At 46.6% G+C, this 23,225-nt stretch overlaps 1 protein-coding gene across 6 annotated transcripts in view; it reads right to left on the bottom strand.

Annotated features, from left to right (window-relative positions):
* Nucleotides 1-17,691, bottom strand: part of CCDC85A (coiled-coil domain containing 85A) — a 176,177-nt gene extending 158,486 nt beyond the window's left edge. For all 6 annotated transcript variants that reach the window (XM_070429251.1, XM_070429252.1, XM_070429246.1 and 3 more), the window contains exons 1-2: nt 16,777-17,691; nt 5,982-6,933 (exon numbers count right to left, since the gene is read on the bottom strand). In XM_070429251.1, coding sequence (XP_070285352.1) covers nt 5,982-6,933; nt 16,777-17,034 — 1,210 coding nt within the window. In that variant the 5' untranslated portion in view covers nt 17,035-17,691. The remainder of the gene's footprint in view (nt 1-5,981; nt 6,934-16,776) is intronic.
* Between the last annotated feature and the right edge of the window lie 5,534 nt (nt 17,692-23,225).

Raw genomic sequence — 23,225 nt, 5'->3', positions numbered from 1 at the left:
GACCACAGCAGCAACTAGCTTAGTGGCTGGATGCATTTGGACATTTGTTTGACTAAACAGTCAGTCAACTGAATGTTTGACATTGTTCAGATGCAATATTAAAGCTAATAAAATATACATGTACACGCACATATACATAACAGATTATAGATACAGAAAATCTCCTTTGGAGAAAGATGAAAAGGATCCCCTAGAGTTAAAGAATGTGTCTCATTTTGTGCTGTTATTACAGTGGAGTTGAAAACCTGACATTCTACTAGAAAATTCCTTTCCAAGCCATCTGGGCTTTCCAGTAATAGTTTGACTCTCAGATATAGTTTAAGAAATTTCAAAATATTCCCAATAGTAAGTTTTTATGTCATTAAATAAAAATGTAATCTAATACATTCTTATGATAAATGCAATATTCACACACAAGTATGGTACAATAATTGATTCTATTTTTCAAAACATCTTAAATTGACGTCCTATCAAAGTGGATATAAGGCTACCAAGTTACCATATTAAAGTTTGAAGATCAAAAACTATTATCTAATTTTTTAACCATTTCCATCTCAGTTCACACAATAGAAAATATACTCAGAGATCCTCAATTAAATCAGTTCTGGTATACTGTAACCATTGAAACTTTTCTCCCAAGAGATATTCAATTTCTGTTGTCCAAATTCCTTCATAAGGGATGCTATGGCTTTTTCTAAGCAAAATATAAGATTAATGAGAGCAATTATTCATGCTATACTGCAGCACTATTTAATTTACAGATGACCTTGCTTCAGAAAATTCTGCTGGGCTTCTCCACACACACGGGTTCTTACCCCTCCATAAACGAGGCCATTTTGTGTTATCAGCATTTTTGTTCACTCATTAATAACCTCAACAGAGAATAAGGAGCAGCCCTAAGACCCAGGGTAAAACCTATAAACAGGGAAACAGGCATTCACATTGCAGACGCTGTGTGATCTACATGCACCACTGGTATCCACCGGAAATGGGTTAGAAACTCACGTTCTCCCTTTTCCATCCGGATGCAAAGGCTTTAAAAAGTAATCTCGAACTATTCGTATACCAGGGTTTCCCAAAATTGCCTAATAAGTCCACCCGCCCAAAACTCAAATTTTCAAAACATAGCCCCCCCAAAGTGCATTATAATACAGCCTTGCTCTGGGGTGGGAGGGGTGAAGTCTTACAGTACCTGCTGGGGTCAGTCCTTCTCAGTCCTGGAGTTCATTTCAGCAAAAAAGGGAAAAGTTAACTTTCTTCTCCCCAGGAGGCTTGTGTGTTTGTGAGCTTCCCCCACACCAACCATCTTAAAAAGCCTGGGGCAACAGGCTTCACCTGAGGAGCTCATTTTGCAACGTGCCCAGGCCCAGTGCCAGACCAAGTCAATCTGCATTTGAGTGTGGGGCCCAGGCATAGGTGTTTTTTCACAGCTACCACAGTGATTTTAATCTGTAGCCAGATTGGAAAACTCGGCTCCAAAGCACTGATTCTGGATCAGGGGCAATTCTGCCCACACCCGGGAACATTTGGCCGGGTCTGGGGACATTTTAATTAGTCACACCTGGGGGTGGTTCATGGGTACAGCCCAGGTTGCTGCTAAATCTCCTACAACACACAAAACGACCCCTCAAAACAAAGATTTCCATGGTCCCAAATGTGAACCAGTGCTGCTGCTGAGAAACTGCTGCTCTAGAGGAAGAGTTAGTGGGAGAAACAGCACGCTCTTTCTATCTCTAGAGATACTCGCATGAAAGAGGAAAAGAGGTGGTAAGAAGCTTTCAGGAGGAAGACTCGAAACCCTGACACTCTGTCCTGCAAGGCCAAATGCAGTTCTAAAGGGACCTTGTCTAAGATAAGCAAATAATGCCCTGTGTGTGCTCTCTTTGGCTAGAACCTGATGTCGAAGGAAGGTATGAAGCTATTGTTCACTGGAACCTGCCCTCAAATGTCAAATTAATAATAACTGAGCAATACTTTCAGGAGAAAGAAGATAAACAATAAAATAAGGAGTAATGTTTCTTCTACAAATTTTTTCTCAATTGCTGATAACCAGAAATATGTGCTTCTAGAATTAAAGTAAAATTCTTGTTATTATTTTTTGACTGGGTTCATAATGTCCCAGGGGTGGACTACTTGTAAAGAAAGGCCTGATGATCAGAATCATCCCTGTCTGGAAGGTTAACAATAAAACAGCTATTGCTGCTGAAAGAACCTGAATCATCCATGGCTTCCATGACCTGAGCGAAAACATTTTCTGTTAAAAAGCAAAGATCTGCCAGCTGATAACTGGAAGCAAAAGCCCTTGGTCTCCTTGTGAAAGGGAACACTTTCACCTAAAAAAGCTTAATCCAACCTTGGATTTCAATGGAGTCAGGTAAACGAATCCCCCATTCTCAAGGAGGCTATCAGTTTGTGTACATTTATAGCTAGAAGTGGCTATTCAATTACTTAATTTACAAATCTGGAATACAGCAAGTAACTTGAATGAATAGACAAATGCCTTAATGTCTAGATGTGATAAGTGTTGAATCTGCTTCATCTTTGCAAATGGAACTCTCTACAAATTGAAAACAAATAGTTGAATAATAACTTCTAAACAAGTAAATGCATTCATGAGCATTTTGTTCAATTTACAGATTTTTTTTTCCCCTGTGGTTTTTTTTTTTTTTTTTTTTTTTTTTTTTTTGGTCTTTGCTTTTGAATCAGCTACTAATTGAAAAGTGGCTATATAGCCTTAGATGTTTTTAAGAGAAAACTGCCTAAAATTTGTCTTTGCATCCAGTTGGAAATTAAGCCAACTGTTTTAACCGAAGGAAACTCTTGGAGGTCAACTTCATCTACTAATTAATCCAGTAGCTTGCCACTGAAGGCACAAGAAGAGTTAAAGATGCTCAAGGCACAGTCAACTAAAGCAATTGTTTTCACTAACGTTCCCTCCATGTATATACTGTGTCTTCTTGGACGGATGTATATTCTTACAAGTAGGACAATATCCCACCATCTCTGTTTCATTCTGCCGTATAATGCAGACACTTCCACCTACTCTCACCTCCTTTCTGTTCATAATAAAAGCATGCAAGTGCTCATCCAAAACACTCGGCTCTCACACCAACTGCCACAGAATGACTCTGTAAGTGACTTGGCAAATCTGCAATGTGAGATTAAACTTGCTACTGGTTCCTATCTGTTTATAAACCAATGACTCGAGCAACGTGTGTGGTGATTTGTAAGTATAAAAGATCATGTCTTCCATCCATATCAAAAATTAATTTGTAACAGCCGGATAAATACAAGCTGCCAGTGCCTTGTTTATAGACCGATGATCCATGAACATTGTGCCACTTCATTTTCCAATTAATTACTGAACTAAAAACATAATGCAAATGTGCTACAAATATACCTTGGTGAGGATATCAACTGTCAAAAGATTTGTCACTTTAGGATGAGAAAAGAAGTAAACACACATAAATTAAATATAGTGACATTCTAAATGACACATCAAATTTTTAACTAGATAAAATGGCTACATTTTAAAAATCATTTGCCTGACCCACGATGTTTATCTGAATCCAGGAAACAGTAAGCCATGATGTAATGTCATCCTTCTCTAGAGACAAACCTTACTTTATGCCAGGCATCGTTTAACAGTCGCACCTAAAAGCTTTCCTTGTACACTAAATCATACATTGATTAAACTCAGTGAGTTCTTTACTTTAAAAAGTCATTTTGTAGAGAAAATAGTTGTGTAAGTTAACCACCTGCCCCTAAGTATTTCTTTTTGTTCAACATACATTTTCCTTAAAACAGTGCACATCATTTACTTTTCAAGTTCATCAAAAAGTAATCAAGAAATGGAAAAGCCATTAACGTCACCTTCCTGTTAACCCATTACCCCCTGAAGACAAGCTTCATGTCAGTGACGAATCCTTGGTAGTGACACAACAAAAATATCTTTCTCTATGACTTTCATCCCTGTGAGAGCTGCACAGCCAAGGCTGCCCTCAGCATCGCGGCAGCATCTCTGCCTCTCCTGGAAAGAGTGAGTGATGTGCAGTGAACTTAAAAGCCCCAGCCAGCCAGGAGGCCTCTACACAACGAGAGAATTGGCTTCTCCCTGTCTCCATCTCCCAACACAAACCACCAACCATCCGACCTTTCCCACCCTTTCTAGTTCCACCTGTGTTTAAGAGAACATTGGATGCATTAGAAGCCAAGCTTCAGGAGTCAATTTTCAGCACTACAAGAAAAGGATTAGGATGAAATGGAATCCAACAGGTAAATCCTCAAGCACAACATTGAAAATTTACCCCATTGTGTTGCTGCTAAAATTGGAAGCCACCACAGCTCAAAGCTGACTGCCACTGACTCCTGAGCAGCTTTCAAATAGAGTGAGAAACCTCAGATATTTTGAATGAAAAGAGCCCACAGTTCATAAAACCAATCATTTTAGTTCCAACTCAACCATAAGTAACATAACAGGATGGTAAGGGGTTTTTCATTTGTTTTTTGAAGAAATTATTTTTTTCCCCTCTCGAGTTCAAGGTGGTTTCAGAACCAAGATGCAGAAAATTAAACCTCTTCCAACGGTTTAAAAACTTGGGTTTAGAGCAACCTCAGCAAATGCAGTGCATATTATGCTGTGGAAACCAAAGGAGTGTCCAAACACATCTGTACATTTTTTTAAAGGAACATTTAGACAACCGAAAAATATTTCTCATGTTAAAGTCAAAGAGTGTGCTATTCAGAATACGTTTCAGGGAGTTTGGTTGGGAGGGTTGGGTGGTTTTGAGTGAGTAGAGAAGGGAATCATTTGACACATTTTAGATGCAAAGTAAAATCACATATTCATGCAAAGGCCCCCAACACCATAAAAAAAAAATCTTCAAGGTCAAGTAAGGCATATTTATAGGCATTCAGGCAACCCAGCATCAAGCCTGTTTAGGGACACCATATTTCCTTTTAAATGATATTGGTTTTCATAATAAATAATCATATATATGTATATATAAAAACCAGCAACCAGAATGCCTAACGACCAGTGGCTATGACGCCCACTGTGGCTAGCGGGCCGATGGGGGGGGGGGGGGGGGGGCGCCAGCTGGCCAACCTCCTGCAGCCCCTCCTCCTGCCCAGCCCCACCCTAATCGGCCCCCCCACCCTGATCAGGGGCAGGGCCACTGGCCAACCGCCTGCGGCCCCTCCTCCCAGCTGGCCCTACCCCCATGGGCCCCCACTACCGTAATCAGCCTGCGGCCCCTCCCCCCAGTCAGCTCCGCCCTCCCCCTATCGTCCCCCCCACTCGGATCAGGGGCAAGGCCAGCAGGCCAACCACCCATGGTCCCTGCCCCAGGCCTCTGGCCCCCATCAGCTCCCCCCACCCCATTCAGGGGCAGGGCGGCTGGCCCACCACCCACAGCCCCTCCCCATGATTGCCCTGCCCCCAATTGGCCCCCCACCCCAATCAGGGGCGGGCCTGCAGCCCCTCCCCCCAGCCGGCTGCCCCAATTCGGGCCAGGCCGGCCAGACCCCACCCCTGCATGAATTCCTGCACTAGACCTCTAGTTTACTATAATTGGATTAGAAAACATTTTGGTCACCTGTTTCACCAGTGAGCCCCAGCAAGAGACTGCACACAAATAGGAAAATGCTCAAGTTCAAGATGGAAGAATCTTAGACTGGGTCTGGTTTCATCTTCAGTTCCCATAAATCTCATCCCGACTACTCAGGGCCCATAAGAATTATTGTTCCTCTCCCTCCCCTAACCCCTCCTCTTCTCCAAGCTCACTTGACTCATAACTGTATAAACTAAAACCAATCGAGGGAAGAAGCACACATCATGAATTAGGGCAAATATTTGCTCCTCCCGCAACCCACCCCCTGGCCAGCGCCTGCACTTTCTAATCTGGCTGGGCCGCCCTTTATCATCCAGATCTCTCTACAGAGCTGCCCGGCCAAAGCAATCCCCACACGTACTGACCCACCGTTCATGCCACTGTAGACATTCCTGTGATGGGGCGACACTTCCTCTTGCGCCTGTCTTCGGAGGGTGCCCTCCCTGCTGCCTCCTCCTCCGCCTCCGCCGCCCACATGTTTGTGGTCCGGGCTGCCCACGTAATGCTGTTTGAGGTGCTCCGGGCTGGTGCCCCTGACCCTGGGGAGGTGCTCCAGGCTCCCACCGAGGGCGTGTTTCTGCAGGTGCTCCGGGCTCCCCCCGCTGTGCCTGGCGTGCTCGGGGCTGCCCCCGGCTCTGTGCTTCTGGAAGTGTTCGGGGCTCCCGCTCAGCACGTGCTTGGGCAGCGTCTCCGGGCTGCTGCCTGGGTGCGGGTGCCTTTGCTGTTCAGGGCTGCCCTTGCACAGGGGTTTGTGGTGCTCGGGGCTGGGTCCTTTGAGTGCTTTGGGGTGATCTGGGGTCCCGGGGGCTCTGGGTTTCTGTAGGTGCTCTGGGCTGGTGCTCCTGTGCTTGGTGTGCTCGGGGCTGCCCTCCGCCCGGGGCTTCTGCAGGTGCTCGGGGCTGCCGCCACTCGCGTGCTGCTTGTGGTGGTCCGGGCTGTCGGTGCTGCCCGCGCTGGAGGTGCTGCTGCCGTCGCCCACGTCCCGCACGTAGGGTGCGGTGGAGGCGGTGAGCTGGCACAGGCTGGCCTGGCTGTCGATGGAGCAGCGGCTGCCCGCGCAGCCCGCGCCCTTCTCCTCGTCCAGCAGCACGCAGAGCTCCTTGAGCTCCATGTTCTCCTTCACCACCTCCTCCTGCTTCACCTCCAGCTCCTTCAGCTTCTGCAGGTATAAGGCCACTTCCTTGTGCATCACCCCGGCCGTGAAGCGGCCCAGTCTCTGCCACTCCCGGGACACCCTCTTGCCTTTCTGCCGGTCATCATCCAGGAAGCAGCAGAGGTCCCGCAGTTCCTGGTTGTCCTCCTGCAGTTTCTGGTTGATATCCTGGAAAGAGAGAGACAACCACTCAGGAGCCTGTGCGTGAGGCTGCATCAGACTTAGGCTCAGGAGAGGCAGCCTAGAACTGGCCGGTTCTCCCTCCTGTTACTAGAGGAGAGGAGGTAAGAGGAAGCATCAGGTTGGTAGCTTCCATAAAAGTAAAAATAATAGGTATTGGTTGTGCTCCCTGTCTAATGCTTTCCATGTATTATCCCATCTAATTTTCACCAAAACACTTAGGGGACAATGACTATTACGGTTCTTTTACAGGAGAAAACACTAGACCTCGCAAAGTTTGTCTTGTCCAAGGTCATCCATTCAGTGTTTAGGGAGCAGCTTTGAATTAACAGGGAATCAATAAAAAATATTTAAAAAACTGCTCTCCTGTCCCACCTTCAAGGAAGAAAGATGGCTGCTCCCGACTTGTGAAATGCTTAAAAGGCCTTTCATCTCACAAACAAGCACTGCCTAGGCTTTCAGCCCATGGCATGTGATTCCCAGCCCCAATTCCCCCTCCAGAGGGAACAGCACAATTGCCCTCTGGTGGCTCTTCAGTCCTGCACATCCAACCCGCCACTGGCCACATCCCCTACACATCTCCCAGGCACCGCACATGAAACACAGCAATGCTGAGCTCATGTTCAAACTGCCCTCCCCAAATCGCACCTCTCAGCAAATGCCACGGCCACCCATCCTGTTGTTCTTCAGAAGAACCTGTCGTTGTGCTGGTGCCTCCTTCTCCCTTGCCTTCCACTTCTGAGCTAAATGAGTCTTCTGAAATCTAACTCCAAAATGTATCTCATCTCATCACTCCTATGCTTAAAACCCTTAATAGCTTCTCACTGCCCTTAGGATAAAGTGCAAAATCTTTCAAGTCTCCTGAGGCCCCCAGTCCTCTGGGCCTGCCTACTTCTCCAACATGAATGGTGAGTCATTGATTCATTCACAAGTATTTAGTAAGCACCTACTATATACCAGATACCAGTCCAGCTGGTGTGCAGCAAGACCCTGACATCCTACAGCTTTCATTCTAATGGGAAAGACTAGCAAAAAGCAAATACAGAACATAATGTCCTGTAGAGAAAAGTGCTGGGAAGAAAATTAAAACAGATTAAAGAATACCTTTTTTAAAAAGGTGGAGGAGGAGGAGGAGGAGGGGGAGGAGGAGGAGGGGGAGTAGGAGGAGGAGGCAACTCTGCAAAGATGGAAAAGAATTCAGTAAAGGCCTGAGTGAAATGAAGGAGCAAACATTTGAGAGATGATCCCAGGTAAAGAAAATGCCAAGTATAAAAGCCCTGAGACAAATGTGTCTCCTGTTGCAGCGAGGCTAGTGTGCCACAGTGAGAAGAGAAAGGAGGGCAAGGTGGGAAAGAGGTCTGAGAGGTATCAGGGCCACGTAATGCAGGGCCTCGTCAGCCACGGGAAGGACTCTGAATGGGTGAGCACAGGATAGAGGAATGACAGGATATGATTCAATTTGTAAAGAATCACCAGAGTTTTGTGTGAGCAATAGATTGGCTAGGGGGTGGGGGGAGCAGGTAGAAGAGAGGGAGACAGGCTAAGATGGAAGCCCAGAGACCAGCTAGGAGGCTACTAGGCTAGTCCAGATAGAGGGAGATGATGTTGGCTTTGACACATAGTAGCAATGGAGAAGGTGAGAACGTCCCGTTCCCATCATGCACTGAGCCCCACCAACATGCCCTGTTTCTGGACCTCAAGGGACAAGCCCTTCCCCTCCTTCATTGGAATGCTTTCCCTCAGGTTTTTACACAACCATTAGGTCTTACTTTGTTACCTCCCCATAGGAGCTGTCCCTGACCACTACCCCCTAAGCTCTACCATTATCCCTTAGACTTTGTCTCTGTTTCACTTATTACAATTTGTAATCATATATGGTTGAGTGTGGCTATTAGTCATGTCTTCATCCTCATCAAACTGGTCATGAGAGTGGAGACCTCCCCCTGCCCCCTCGCACCAGCTATTCTGTTCACCTCTGTGCATCCAGAACACTGCACCCCCACTGTAGATACCTGAAACCCAGGAATTTAAATATTAATTGAGAAGTCCCCATTTATGCTCCATTCACACAAATAGTATAAAAGGGGTAACAGTTTCTTAAAGCGCCATGGTTTAGTGGGGGTGCGACAGGGGTGGCTACCTAAGACTTCCCCTGCTTTACAAAGCCTGAAAACTTTTGGCCTTGTGACTCTGTCATCTAATCCAGAACTAGAGGTACTCAGAGTGGGGCCTTAATTCTCTTAAATTCAGACTGATTCCAACACTTTCCCTGCTACTGACTTAAAAAATAAACTAGAAAACATCTGTCAACCACGCCCTGTGCCTCCAAAGATGATGTTCAAGGCCTGAGGAAGAGGAGGATCTGTGCAGCTTAGTGTTCAACTCCACTGCCAACTCTTGGCATTACCTTCACCTGTTTCCTTGTCTCTAACACCCATCCATTCCTTTGTTTCTCAATGCCACTTTCTGGAATTTCCAAAAGCTTCTCACCTGTCCTCTGTCTTGGTCTGCTTCTGCCCCTTGGTCTTCCCCATTCCCACACCTGCTCCAGTCCAAGCTGATCTCCAAAAACACTCCCTGCAGGTTATGTCTCTCCTGCATATGAACCCTTTTATAACCCTGCACATCACCTCCCCTTTGCCAGGGAAAATGAATGAACCCTTGGCCACCTTTAACTTCTTCTAGGTCTGCTCATTCTGAACCCTGATTTTGTCTAGTTTTCCAACTAGAAAATATGATCCTCTTCCTTATATGAACTTATAAAAGGAGAAATTCCTCTAAGAAGACTCCCCCAACCTTAGAACAATACCTGGAGTATAGCAGCACCAGGAATGAATGAATGAAGAATTTTCCCACTCTCTGCTTACTGCCTATAAGATACACTAACTAGAGGACTCATTGGGCATCTTTTTTTTTTAACGTAGATATCTTAGCTTCTGGAGGCCAGAGTTCATCCCTATGTCCTTATTTGCATATTTGACACATCTGGCAGGGTGCTTTGCATAGAGTGAACACTTAATATGTTTATGGACTAACCAACCCCTTAAAGCCCTAGGCCTGTGTTTAAATAGAATACAGCTCTAGCTACTGCCATGTGGAGTCTACAGTAGTAACGGAATAAATTATCCCTTGACATTGATGCTTTAAGGGAAATCAGAAGCTGTGGACATTTTGAGAAAATAATACTAAACAAAATTAACCTTTCTAAGCTTCAAAAATTATTCCACATTTAGTTCAATCCTGGCATTTCATAGAAAGTTCAAGTCATGTTCTTCTTCCTGTAACTAAATTTCCATCTGAAAATACTTCCCTCTGATTATCCTACAACTATTCTGATTTCTCCAGAACTGGGAAGTAAACAGGACTTGTACCACTGCAGGCTTCAAGGAGTTAATGCCCTTTCCAAATGAGTGAAACAAATACTTCTCAGAGTTCCAGTCGGGGAAGAAAAGGATGGGTATTGGCCCATTCACTTTCCTTCAGCACAGCTCCTTCTTCCTATTATTAGTTTTCCTGAGAATAGTATTTACTCTTCAATGTTGAGCTATTTCCTTTGCCTTCTGATGGACAGTTAAGCAACCAGCTTGATAACAACCTTGTGAGCCAGCTTCTTCAAATCTGCCACATTAAGACCTGGGCTTTCTTTTTCAAAACACGAAGTGTCCTTGTAACATTGCCACATGCCACCAGACATTTAAAATGGACTTTTAAAATTCTGTTTAAAATGGACTTTTAAAAGATTAAACCATCTCATAGCACACAACCCAAAATTTTATTCATAAGACTCTTAAGTAATGTTTCTTTGGTTAAAGGAGAATCGTTCTGCTATTTTTCATCATTGCAGGAAGGGAAATCGGTGTTTTGGGGAGCAAGGGGGGAAATTAATGTGCTGCCAAGATCCAGTTCCCCCAAACCCACCCCACTTCCTAAAATGCCAGGTCATAGCAGCTTGAGTGTTGGTACATGGTCAGCAATGAACAAATGTGCTTCTCAGAAATCCAGTTCCTTATAACATCAGAACCCTAATCTCTTTCCAGAGAATGTCAACCAGCCAAAGAAAAGAAAGTCAGCCTATGTTGAACATTTGTATCAGTATGACCTTGAGAAAGCTATTTAACCTCACTGGCATGTCCTCACCTATGTATCAATCCCCTATTAGCAGATGAGAATATTGAGGCTCGAAGAGGTTAACAGTTTGCCCAAGCTACCCAGATCGCAGACTCCAAATCCTTTGTCTTTCCACTGCCCCATCCTGCACTGCCTCCCAAATGTTTAAATACAAACAAGTCAGCCAGTGACTGGACAGAGTCATAGGCCCCTCAAAGAAAGAGCACTGATGCTCCCATCTCCCTATGTCTACTGCTGCAGTACACTGAGCAGCCTTGAAAATATATAGATCCAATTTCAAAGATAGCTCACAAAGGGCATAAAAAAGAAAAAGTGTTATGGCCTTAATTACCCTAAATTTAGTCCTCACTTGAGAATCCCAAACATCAAAGGCAAAAAAAACAAACTCTTCCTTCCAGAATTATTCAGCCAACCACATTAATAGATCACTTTGGTGTCCAGCTTCCCTGGACAAGATGATGAAGAGAAGGGAGATGACTGGCCTCTCAGCAGGGTCTAGAACAGCCTCTTGAGAGGTGGGTTAGAGGTCTTGCAGATACCACCTTGCAGCTGTTCAGGGATGATGGGAAGGAGGAGTAGAGGCTATGTCAGAAAGTAATCAGACCCCATCATTTTTTAACTTGATAAGGAGGTGGGCTAGGAAGTCTTTTAATGCCAGGTCACAAAGCTAGGCCACCAGGAGACCTCCCTACTTGGGGTGTGACCACTTTTAACTGGCCTAATAAGTATTTTTCTGGATGAGGCTAGAGGAATAAAAACCAGCCCTCCCCCTCCCCCGCCCCCGCCAGCCCACCACCACCACCACCACCACCACTCACACAGTGTCACACATACACAATCAATCTACACATATTAAAAGAACTTTCAAGTATTTCTGAGCTATTATGTCAATGAGCCATGTTATTAATTGACTAATAAATTTAAAATTCTTCCAAGTCACATTATAGTTCAAACCCTGGAAGATTAAATTGGTGGGTTCCAAGTTACATTATAGTTTAAACCCTGGAAGAAGATTAAATTGGAGGGTTCCAAGTTACATTATAGTTTAAACCCTGGAAGAAGATTAAATTGGAGGGTTATAAACCATACTTTTTCTTTTTCAACTTTGCCTAAGAAACTGAGATCCTGGAGATGTGTCCTCTCCTGGTGAGAATAACTACCATTTTTTGTAGTCACGTCCATGGTTAAATCTTCCCCTACTTTATCATAACTTATTGTCACAACCCCAGTTATTTTTTTAAATAATTTTTATTTTTCAATCACCAGTTGACAACAATATAATATTAGTTTCAGGAGTGCCCCCAGTGATTAGACATTATATAACTTACTAAGTGATCATCCCAATAAATCTCATAGCCATCTGACACCATACATAGTGGTTAGATTATGGACTATATTCCCTATGCTGTACTTTATACCCCCATGACTATTCTGTTACTACCAATTTGTACTTAATACCCTCACCTTTTTCACCCATTGCCTCAACCCCCCTCCCTTCTGGCAACTGTCAAAATGTTCACTCTATCTATGAGTCTGTTCTGTTCTGCTTATTTTGTTTTTTTAGATTCAATTGTTGATAGATATGTATTTACTGCCATTTTGATGTTCATATTTTTAAAATCTTTTTCCTTTTCTTCTTCTTCTTAAAGAAGACCCCTTAACTGACATTTTATGTAATACTGGTTTGATGGTGATGAACTCTTATAGCTTTTTCTTGTCTGGGAAGCTCTTTATATGCCCTTCGATTCTCACTGATAGCTTTGCTGGGTAGAGTAATCTTGGTTATAGGTCCTTGCTTTTTTTTTTAATTATAAGAATAGTTTATTGACAATTTATATATATATATATATATATATATATATATATATATATATATATATATATATATATATTGGAGAGAGAGAGAGACACCAATGATGAAAATCATTGGTCAGCCGCCTCCTGCACACTGAAGGGAGCAGGAGAGAAACATATATACAAGAGTGCAACATTGTATAGGTCCTTGTTTTCAATCACTTTGAATATTTCTTGCCAAACCTTTCTGGCCTGCAAAGTTTCAGTTGAGAAGTCAGCTGACAGTCTTATGGGAGCTCCCTTGTAGGTAACTAACTACTTTTCTCTTGCTGCTTTTAAGATTCTCTGTGTTTAATCTTTTGCATTTTAATTATGATGTACCTTGGGGTGAGCTTCTTTGGGTTCATCTTGTTTGGGATTCTCTGTGCTTCCTGGACTTGAATGTCTATTTCCTTCACCAGATTAGGGAATTTTACTGTCACTATTTTTTAAAATAGGTTTTCAATTTCTTGCTCTCTCTCTTCTCCTTCTGGCACCCTGATGAAGCAAATATTAGAATGCTTGAAATTGTCCCAGAGGCTCTTTATACTATCCTCATTTTTTAAAATTATTTTTCCTTTTTGCTCTTCTGATTGGGTGTTTTTTGCTTTCTAATATTCCAAATTGTTGTTTTGATTCTTGGCTTCATCTACTCTACTGTTGATTCCCTGTACATTATTCTTCATTTCAGTTAGTATATCCTTCATTTCTGACTGGTTCTTTCTTATGGTTTCCATGTATTATTTTATACTGACAAAGTTTTCACTAAGTTCATCTACTCTTCCCCTAAATTCATTGAGCATCCTTTCAACTAGTGTTTTGAACTCTGCATCTAGTAGATTATTTATCTCCATCTTGTTTAGCTCTCTTTCTGGAGTTTTGTTCTGTTCTTTCATTTGGGACATTTCTTTGTCTCCTTATTTTGGCAGCCTCCCTGTGTTTGTTTCTATGTGTTACATACAGATGCTATATCTCCCAGGCTTGGTAGAGTGGCCTAATGTAATAGGTATCCTATATGGTCCAGTGGCACAGCCTCCCCGTTCACCTAAGCTGGGCACTCCAGGTGTGCTTCCCCTTTGTGGGCTGTGTACTGGTACACCCTCCTGTTGTAGTTGAGCCTTGATTACTGTCGACACATCAATGGGAGGAATTTACCCCCAGGCCTATCAGCTGCAAGGATTCGCTGCAACCACCATGGAGGACCAGCAGTGCAGTGGCCCAACCTAAGGAGCAGGAATTACTTTAGAGGGGCTCTGATGCCCACAGAGTTCAACACTTGAGTGTGTCACTTGTGGAGGTGGTTGGGTGGTGCTTGGATGTGGTCTAAAGCTGTCCACCAGGTTCACTGGCGCTGGGTCCTCCCAGAAGGTGCAGGCCAAGGGTAGCCACCACCTGTGTTCTACCTGGAGCCATCTGGTATGAGCTACAAAGTGACTGCAGAGGCCTGACACTTTTCTGGGTTTGGAGGTGCCCAGGTGAGGCCAAGCTGCAAACCAAGGCTGGCTGCCACTTGTGCTGGCCCTGGGGACACTTAGAGGGCAGTACAGGGCATACCAAGACCAGATGCTGCTTATTTGAGAAATTTTAGGAAAGTCAGAAGCATGAGCCAAAGCAGGCCATTCACATGTAAAAAACACTGGAAACAGCTTGTGTGGGCCCAAAAGTTGGTGGGGCAAGGTCTCAGGAAATCACCAGGGTAGGACAAACAGTGATAGTCAGGTTGATAGAGACTCTGATTTGACACCTGCCTGCCAGGTCTGTGGGGGAAGGGCTCAGAAAAGGCACAACGGCTTCTGCCAGAACTTGTATCTGGGAGAAAGCTGTCCCTCCAGCTCTCGCCCTGATGCCAGACAATATAGTTACACCCTGTATGTCCCTGGTGCCTTTCCAGCTGCTTCCCCAGTGCTGGAACTCAAAGGGAGGGCATCCAAGTAAATCCATGTTCAGATCCTCTAAGAAACTGCCTGGGACTCCAGCAGCCCTCCTTCTCACTCAGCCAAAATCCCTGCTGCATTTTACAGCCAGAAGTTATGTGGATCTCTCTTCCCAGCACTGGAAATCTGGGCTGGGACGTTCTGGTGTGCAGCTAGGAACCCTCGCTACTCTGGGTACTTCTGAAGCTGAGCTATCCCTCCCAATTTATATATACCACACCTGAGTGTGGGACCAGCCTGTTTGGTGCCTACCCCTCCTACTAGTGTCAATATGGCTTCTTCTTAAAATCCTTACTTGTAGGACTGCCATTCAGCTAGATTCCACGTAGTTCTGCATGATGGTTGTTCTGTAGTTTAATTGTATTTTTGATGTCTGGAGATGATTATTATTATTGCATTTTATTGATGAGTAAAATGAGGCTCTGAGAAATTAATTACCCAAACTCACCCGCCTGGCAAATGAGGACTCTAAATACAAACCCACCTCTGAGATGATACTCCCACTACACTAGCCTGTCTAATCTCACAAGAGTCTGGCACTTAATAAATACTCCATTAGTAATGAATTAAGCCAAAGGAAACTGCCTTGGTATTTTTCTGACTGTGGGATCTTCCTAATGGCACCCACTCTAGGGACTATATGAGAGTCAGTTGGGGCCTCAGGGAAGGACCAGCTCCACCTGGACTGGGTCCAGCACGCAGGTGAGCATCTGCATTCTGCTCCTCCCACTCCTCTGAGCCCAGGAATCCCAGAGCAGGAGCGCTGAGGCAGTGAAGAAAGTGTCTACAGCCTGAGAAGTGGGTGGGAGTGGAAAGGGGACAAGAACAGCATGTGCCTGCGGGAATTTGCTCCCTAAGGTCCCTGCAGTGATTGCGTTTGTGTCTGGCTTCCTATAAACAAAAGCAGAACAATGAGAGGAAGGAATACCAGGAGGCACCAGCACAAGCAGTCAGAGAGGAAACTCGTTCCGTGTGCACGCCCGCAGGGCGGTTCCAGGCCACCGGTGAGCGGCAGCCAGCTGCCGGCAGGCACACAGCCGGCACATTCAGAGCTCTCCAAGGAGAAAAGAAAGTTGGGGAGGATGGGTGTTGTGTTTCCTTTTTCTTTTTCTTTTTCTTTTTTTTTTTCCCTAGTAGCAAAGCAGGGAGGGCGGGCTCAAAAAGCAAGCATCACTGACACTTGGGGTAACCTTTCAAAATCCTGCGCCTCCAATACTGAGTCCTTTTGCTGCTCCCACCATGGACGGTTAAATTAAAATAAAACGGGGGGGGGGGAGGAGGGGGCGCTTCCTGGGAGCCTGACAAACCCAGATGACGCCATCCGAATTCAAGGAGAAGGCAGGCAGGGGAACAGGTAGAGAACGTGAAGGCAGAGCTTAAGCTCTTCTGCACCGGGTGATACAGGCCAGCTCCGAGGGTGGCGCCCGCAGCTTCTCCCAGAACGCCCCGCCAGCCCCTCGCCCCGGCATTGGCACCTCGTCCTCACCCTCCGCCCGCCAGGGTAGTCGTGCGCCGGAGCAGCCTTTTCGTATGCCCGATCCCCAAGGGCGAAGATGCCCTAGACTAGCTCCCTCACTTGCCTTTTCCCTGCAGGTATGTAACCCAGCACCGTAACCGAAGCATTCCGCGTACCCATCACTTCCTCCCAGCCTCTCAGCATCCCAGGCGCCCGCTCCTCCCGCCACAGAGGACCCCAAGAAGGAGCTCGACGCCGGGCGTCCCAAATGGGAAAGAGCTCGACGCCTCCAAAGTTTGTAAAAGTTTCCAAAGGGCAGGGATGGGGAACAGGGGGTGCTGACCTGAAGAATGGGGAGGATCACCTGTTGACGGAGGGAGGGAAAGTTAGCCTGGCCCCACCTTCCCGGGGCGCCCCGCTCCCCACTCTGTGGAGCCTCCCCTCCTCTCCCCGCCCCGCCCCGCCCGGTGCTCAGCTCACCTTGAGCCCGCGGATCTCGCCAAGGTGCAGCTGCAGGCGGCGGTTCACCTCGCGGATGAGGTTGCTGTGGTCCAGCATCGCGCTCACCTTCTCGGCCTCGGCGCGCCGCAAGCTGCGGATCAGCTCCTCCTTGCTCCACTGCAGCAGCTCCTCGTCCGACACTTTGGACAGGTCCTCCACGGCCGCAGATGGGCCAGCAGAGGCTGGGGGACAACTTTCCGCCGCCGCCGCCGCTCCGCTTCCGGCCGCCTTCGACATGGTATCCGCGCGGTGGCAGGTGCGAGTGGGTGGAAGAGGCAAAGCGACACCCAAAGGCGCGGGCGCGGCGGGGCCGCCTCCGCCCACACCCTGTGCGCTCCGGCGAGTCAGCGGCACCGCCCGGGGGCCGCTGGGTTGGGGCCACAAGGTTCGCGCTGGGCGGCCATCCTACCTCGCCATCCCTGCGCGCGCGCCCGCGCACCCCCGGGGCCGGGCAGCCTCCCGCGCGCGGCTGCCGAGGCGCGTCCCAACTCCGCGCAAGTCCATGGTGAGGGGCGCCGAGGAGCTGGCGCCGCCGCGGTAGAACCTCCGGGACGGCGGGGGCGCAGAGGAGGGCGCCCCACCCCGGTTCCCCTGACCTCTCCTCCGCCCTAATTCGAGACTGTCGCCCCCCACACTCTGGCACACACACGCGTGCTCCTGCCTCCCCCTTGCCCAGTTGCAGCCCGCGGCTTCTCTCCTCTCCCGGTCCTGCAAGGGCGCGTCGGACTCCGCGGCACCTCCGGGGCTGCTCTCGGGACGCCGCCGCTGCTGCCCGAAGGCTTGGCGCGGCCGGCAGGCTGCGCTCCTCCAGTCGCCTTTGCTGCGCCCGCCGCCGCTCCTAGGCTGCTAGGGGAAGCCGGGGATTCGCAGAGTGGAGCCGAGGGGGAATGGGGTGGGGGGAGGCTGGGGGTGGTCTGGACCGGCGGGAGGAGGAGCCTGGAACCGGGACCGTCCGCCGCCAGTCGCCCCTCCCGCGCCGGCCGGGCGCTGCAGCGGCTCTACTGCACCCCGGGCTCCGGGGGCGCGCCCCCCGCTATCCCGCCAGGGAAGGTCGGGGGCGCGGCTCCTCCTGCGCGGATGAAGGGGAAAGGGGGGGCGGGGGTGAAATGTGTGTCGGGCTTTGGGAGGCTCGCGCGCGCCACCGTGTGGCCAAAGAAGCTCCCTCCGCACACCAGGCAGGGGGAACAGCTGCCGACCAAAATGAGAGAAGCTTGGTATTTGGAGGCATTGGGATTCAGGAAAGACGGGTAGCAGGGCCTGAGGGGTAACCGTCTGTTTGTACTTTGGAGAATAAAGAAGAGATCGGTGGGGGAAGAAGGGGGTGGGGTGTTTGGGAGAAGGCACGTTTTTAAAAATCCTCATGCTCTGAAAAGGGGAAAGAGAGGCCTCAGGGCACTGCTCTTCAGACACCACCCGCCCCCAGGCCTTTGTCTTTTCTAAAAGCCCACTACTTTGCTAAGAAGCTTCAGGGGAAGGAACTGGGTCTTTTACATTTTTATGTGAAAAACATCAAAGCCTTAAAGGGGAAAATAAAATGCCTTCATCTCCTCCTTCCCCAGGCCTGGATTTTAAGGTCAGGCCACCTCCCCTCTGAGAAAAGCATGGTCCCTTAGGCAAGCTGAAATGCCAGCCAAGGAGATTTCCATTTTCCTCTGTGTGGCAGGCTGCCCGTACTTACCGTTCAGCTTATTATGGTGGTAATTCCTACTAGGGGTGCCCTTGTCCCTGGGTTCTATCTTTGGGCTACAAGAGTCCCTTCCCCCCTCCCCATTCAACCCACTTGTGAAGTTATATGGAATCATCTCTGAGCTGAAAACATCTCTTGGATTTGGTCGTGGGCATGTCACTTAGGTGAGTGCTCTGCTCTCCAGGATGGAGACAGAGCCAGAAAACTGCAAGAACTCACCCCACGGAGCTTCATGGAACCAGGGTGCAGAGGGAATCATCGCCACCTGGATGCGCATTTAAATTCGAGTCCCTCCACCAGCTAGTCTGTGTGTCCCCTGACAAAGCAGCCACCTGTTAAGAGATGAACTTCTGAGACCTGGTTCCTGGAGAGCAAGGAAAGCTCCTCTGACCCAGACAGCCTTCAAGTTCCCCTCAGCCTGACTAAACTTTAGGCAGGTTTCTTCCTGGCTCTAGGTCCCTGCTCACCCTTTCCTTACAGCACTTACTCTAGAAAACTTTCCCTCTGCCCTTGAGATGTAGATCTCCCAGCTTCTCACCAGTTTTACCACCCAGGAATGTTTCTCAAAGGACAGGGAAACCGTAAAGGAAGATAGGGCCGCTATATCCCAGTCCATCTGGGAGGGGAGACGCCTAACTTCTAGGAATGCTGTTTAGCAACACAGATGGCCTGAATACGTTGACCAACTCCTTCTCCTGCTCCCAACGGCCTCCAGTACTTTCCCAATAGCTCATCTCAGGGCTTAAGAACCGCTTGCTTTTTTATGTCAGTAGAGTTAAATTCTCTCTCCTCCCCGCCGCCCCCGTGTGTGTGTGTGTGTGTGTGTGTCTGTGTGTCTGTGTCTGTCTGTCTGTCTCTCCCATTGCAATTGTCTTGAATAAAGCCTTCCTTTCCTGTTTAGCTATGTCCAGTGCAGTAGTATTTCTTCGACACCTCCCTTTCTCTCATATACACAAGAGGCTCTCAACACAGTTCCTAAGATCACTTTGGGCACAGGAAGGGAAAATATAAGTCAGAAAAATTTGAGCTCCCATCCCTGTCACTTAGTTCTCCTCTTTGAACAAATCATCTAACCTCAGGCGGCTAATGAGATAATGTACATGAAGTGCTTATCAAGTTACGTAGAAATGCAACTTTATCATTACTGATACACATTTGGGTAGCTCCTTATATGGAAATAGTCATATCTACATCTGTGTTTCTGTTGTTTTTCTGCATCACATGTTTGTTCTTCAAGAGTCCTATTCTAAAACAAAACAGTCAGCCCCCTTTGCTGCTAACTCTCTTAGATGACTCAACACCCAGGTAGACGTTATAAGGTAGATAGGTGGCTGAGAGGAGCATTTGGACTTGTGTTGGGAGGACAAGGAAGAAAGAAACTGAAGGAAAATTTCTCCACAAATTTACATAACTAGCAGCTGCTTACTGTTGGACTAGATCGCCTTAATGAGGTTTTAATGTTTTGAAGGGGAACAAGTTTTGCCTTTTGGGATATTGCTTTTAAGCTGTTTATTAAGAAACAAAAGACTCATTGTAAAAAAAAAAAAAAATCACTCAAAAGACCTTTGACTACCACCCTCCTTTCCTGCCCAAGAGAGTCTGTTAGAAAAACTAGGATGTTCCCTTAGCCTAATTTGAATTATAAGAGGGCTTTAGGCAGGGGCCTGTGACCTAGATATCCCTATGTCCCATTGTTTCTGAGTTGCCTAGCAAGAATTTGGCTGCCATGTATGTTCCACTTTTTTAAAATATATATTTTATTCATTTTAGACAGGAAGGAGAGGGAGAGAGAGATAGAAACATCAATGTTGAAAATCACTGATTGGCTGCCATGTATGTTCCACTTTTTTAATATATATTTTATTAATTTTAGACAGGAAGGGAGAGGGAGAGAGAGATAGAAACATCAATGTTGAAAATCATTGATTGGCTGCCTCCTGCATGCCCCCTACTGGGAATCAATCCTGAAATCCCACCATGTGTTCTTGCCTGGAATCAAACCTGGGACCCTTTAGTCCGCAGGTGGACGTTCTATCCACTGAGCCAAACCAGCCACTTTTCCTCATCTACCTGTAAATTGCTCATTCTCACTTCTGAAATTTAGGACCCCTATTCCCCGCCTCTTTTCTCCTTTGTCCAAAATGTCATATATATTAAATGTTGCCTCACTGCCTTTGGAATTTTCATGCATATGTGAATTTGCCATGAGCATATATTAAGAATTGATGTTTCTCCTGTTAATCTGTTAACTTGACTATTAGCCCAACTAAAAGAACTTAGAAGGTGGAAAGAAAATGTTAATTTACTTTAGTCCCCACAGTTTCTAGATTTGGTCATTGATCAAGATAATTATTAAATGAATAATGTGTCTTCACGTTGGTAAGGTCATATGTGGTGACAGGAACTTTACTTGGCTATTAAAAACAGACAAAGAACAGCCCGGCTGGTGTGGCTCAATGGTTGAGTGTCGACCTATGAACCAGGAGGTCACAGTTCGATTCCCAGTAAGAGCAAATGCCCTAGTTGCAGGCTCAATCCCTAGTAGGGGGTGTGTAGGAGGCAGCCAATTATCATTGATATCATTGATGTTTCTCTCTCCCTCTCTGAAATAAATAAAAATATATATTTTTTAAAAACAGACAAAAATAGTCACTTAAAAGAGGGCATTTACTTTCTCTCACATAACCAATCTAAAGCGGGCCGTGGAGGGATGGTATGGTATCTTTATGATGTCATCAAAGACAGGCTCCTTTTCTGCGCTCAGCCATCTTTAGCATAGTTGCCTACTAGCCACAGAATACCTACTGGAGCTCCAGGCATCCATCTACACTTGAGGCAGAGAAAAGATAGGAGCAAATGATAAAAAAGCACATGTCCTGATGAAAAGTTTTTCTGGTAATACAACCTAGTGAATCTCATTTATATCCAGGGTTTGCCATTTATATCCAGGGTTTCCCTTCTAGCTGCAAGGGAAGCTAGGTGAAAAATGTTTAATTAAGCACATTAATGACAAGTAAAATCAGAGTTGTTTTGATAAACATAAGAAAATAGATATTGGAGAGGCAACTGCACACCTTAGCAAAGGACTCTTTACGGTAAATGGAGGTATCTAGAAACCAGCCATAGATGACTAAGTCATTAAGTCCTGGTGGTTTTATCTCACATGTTATTCTGAAATAACTATTCCATTGTAGCTCACTATTGCCCAGCCCACATTCTTCCAAGGTCTCACCTGAACCTCACAACTCTAGCATCTCATCTCTCAAATCTGCTTTCCACACAACTATGCAAGTAAACTATATAAAAAAGTCAAGTCCAGCTGCTTCGCCCCTAAGAACCATTGCTCATAATTCTTCACGGACTTCCCTGTATAATTCATACCACTCTGGCATGTGACTTTGTAGAAGCTCCCACCAAGGGGCTGAGTGAACTCCCTTCCCTAATGACACTGTGCTTGGCCTTGGGACTTGCTTTGCTAATGGAACGTGGGTGTGTTCTATCTGATGAGGCCTCCAGAGACATCTGTCTACTCACCCTCCAGTACACTTCACGCTTCACTGGGAGAAGAGCTAACCCTGGTAGCTGCTGTTCCTTCAGCCTGTGTCCCAGCCAGGGTCACCTCGGGCAACCTGAAGTGTAACCACCTTCCCTTCACAAACCACATGTGACTGGTGACTACCATACTAGACATCACAGCTGTATGTGAAGGGGGAAGGGAGTGGAAGAATGAGGGTGGCACCTGAATGTCTTCCCAGAAGATACCCATGTGCTAACCCCTGGAATCTGTGAACGTTACCTTCCATGGCAATAGTGGGCTTTGCAGATGTGTTTACATTAAGCATCATGAGATAGAACAATCATCTCGCCTCATCCCAATGGGCCTTAGATGCAGTCACATCTATTCTCATAGGAGGGAGCTGCGGGGGCTTCCACAGACAGAGAAGGCGATGTGACCACAGAGGCAGGGGTTGGAATGATGAGGCCACAAGAAATGCTGGCAGCCACTAGGAACTGGGGGAGTCAAGGAACGGATTTTCCTTAAAGCCTTGGAGGAAACAGCCCTTCCAACGCCTTGATTTTAGTCCAGTGTGACTCGCTTCAGATTTCTGCCTCCTGTGAGAAAATAAATTTCTGTTGTTTTAAGCCACTAACTTTGTGGCCACAATCGGAAACCAATACAGCGCCATTTATATATAACAAAGCACTTCCTTTTTATCTGTATTGTTGTAGTTATCACAGTCTTTCTTCTTTTATAGCTAGTTGGATACCTATTGACTTTTTCTTTCTGGAGGGCAGGAACCTGTCCTTCATCAGTGAACCCTCCACCACGCCCAGCAAGTGTTTGTTGTAGGAGCACAGCCACGACTGTTCAGGTGCATCTGAAGCTCAGCCTCTGGGGCGCCCAGGTTCTGGTGTGAACTCAGGAAAAGCATGAAAATAAAAAGGCCACCTCCTGAAGGGATGGCTAAATGGGAAAGCAGCAGATCACAAACATCCCAGAAGTCCGAGTTAATGCTGCCTGGCCTGGTCACTTGAAGTGTCTTTGAGAAGCCATAACCCCAGGGGTTAAGGAAGGAAGAAAGTGCTAAAAGCAGTCGCTGCCTAGCAGGTCTGAACTGTGAAACAAACTCCAGTGGAACTGGCCCACCCCTGCCCCGTGCAGACCCACCAGGATCTGGAAGTTTCCAGTCCCTTTGCTAAGCTGCCTGACATAGTTAAGCGTCTCACAAGTGAAAATGCC

Source organism: Myotis yumanensis, unplaced genomic scaffold (assembly GCF_028538775.1).
Source record: "Myotis yumanensis isolate MYYU_CA2020_CCGP unplaced genomic scaffold, mMyoYum1.0.hap1 SCAF_11, whole genome shotgun sequence".
NCBI classification, from domain to species: Eukaryota; Metazoa; Chordata; class Mammalia; order Chiroptera; family Vespertilionidae; genus Myotis; species Myotis yumanensis.
This window is presented reverse-complemented; position numbering and strand designations above follow the sequence as displayed.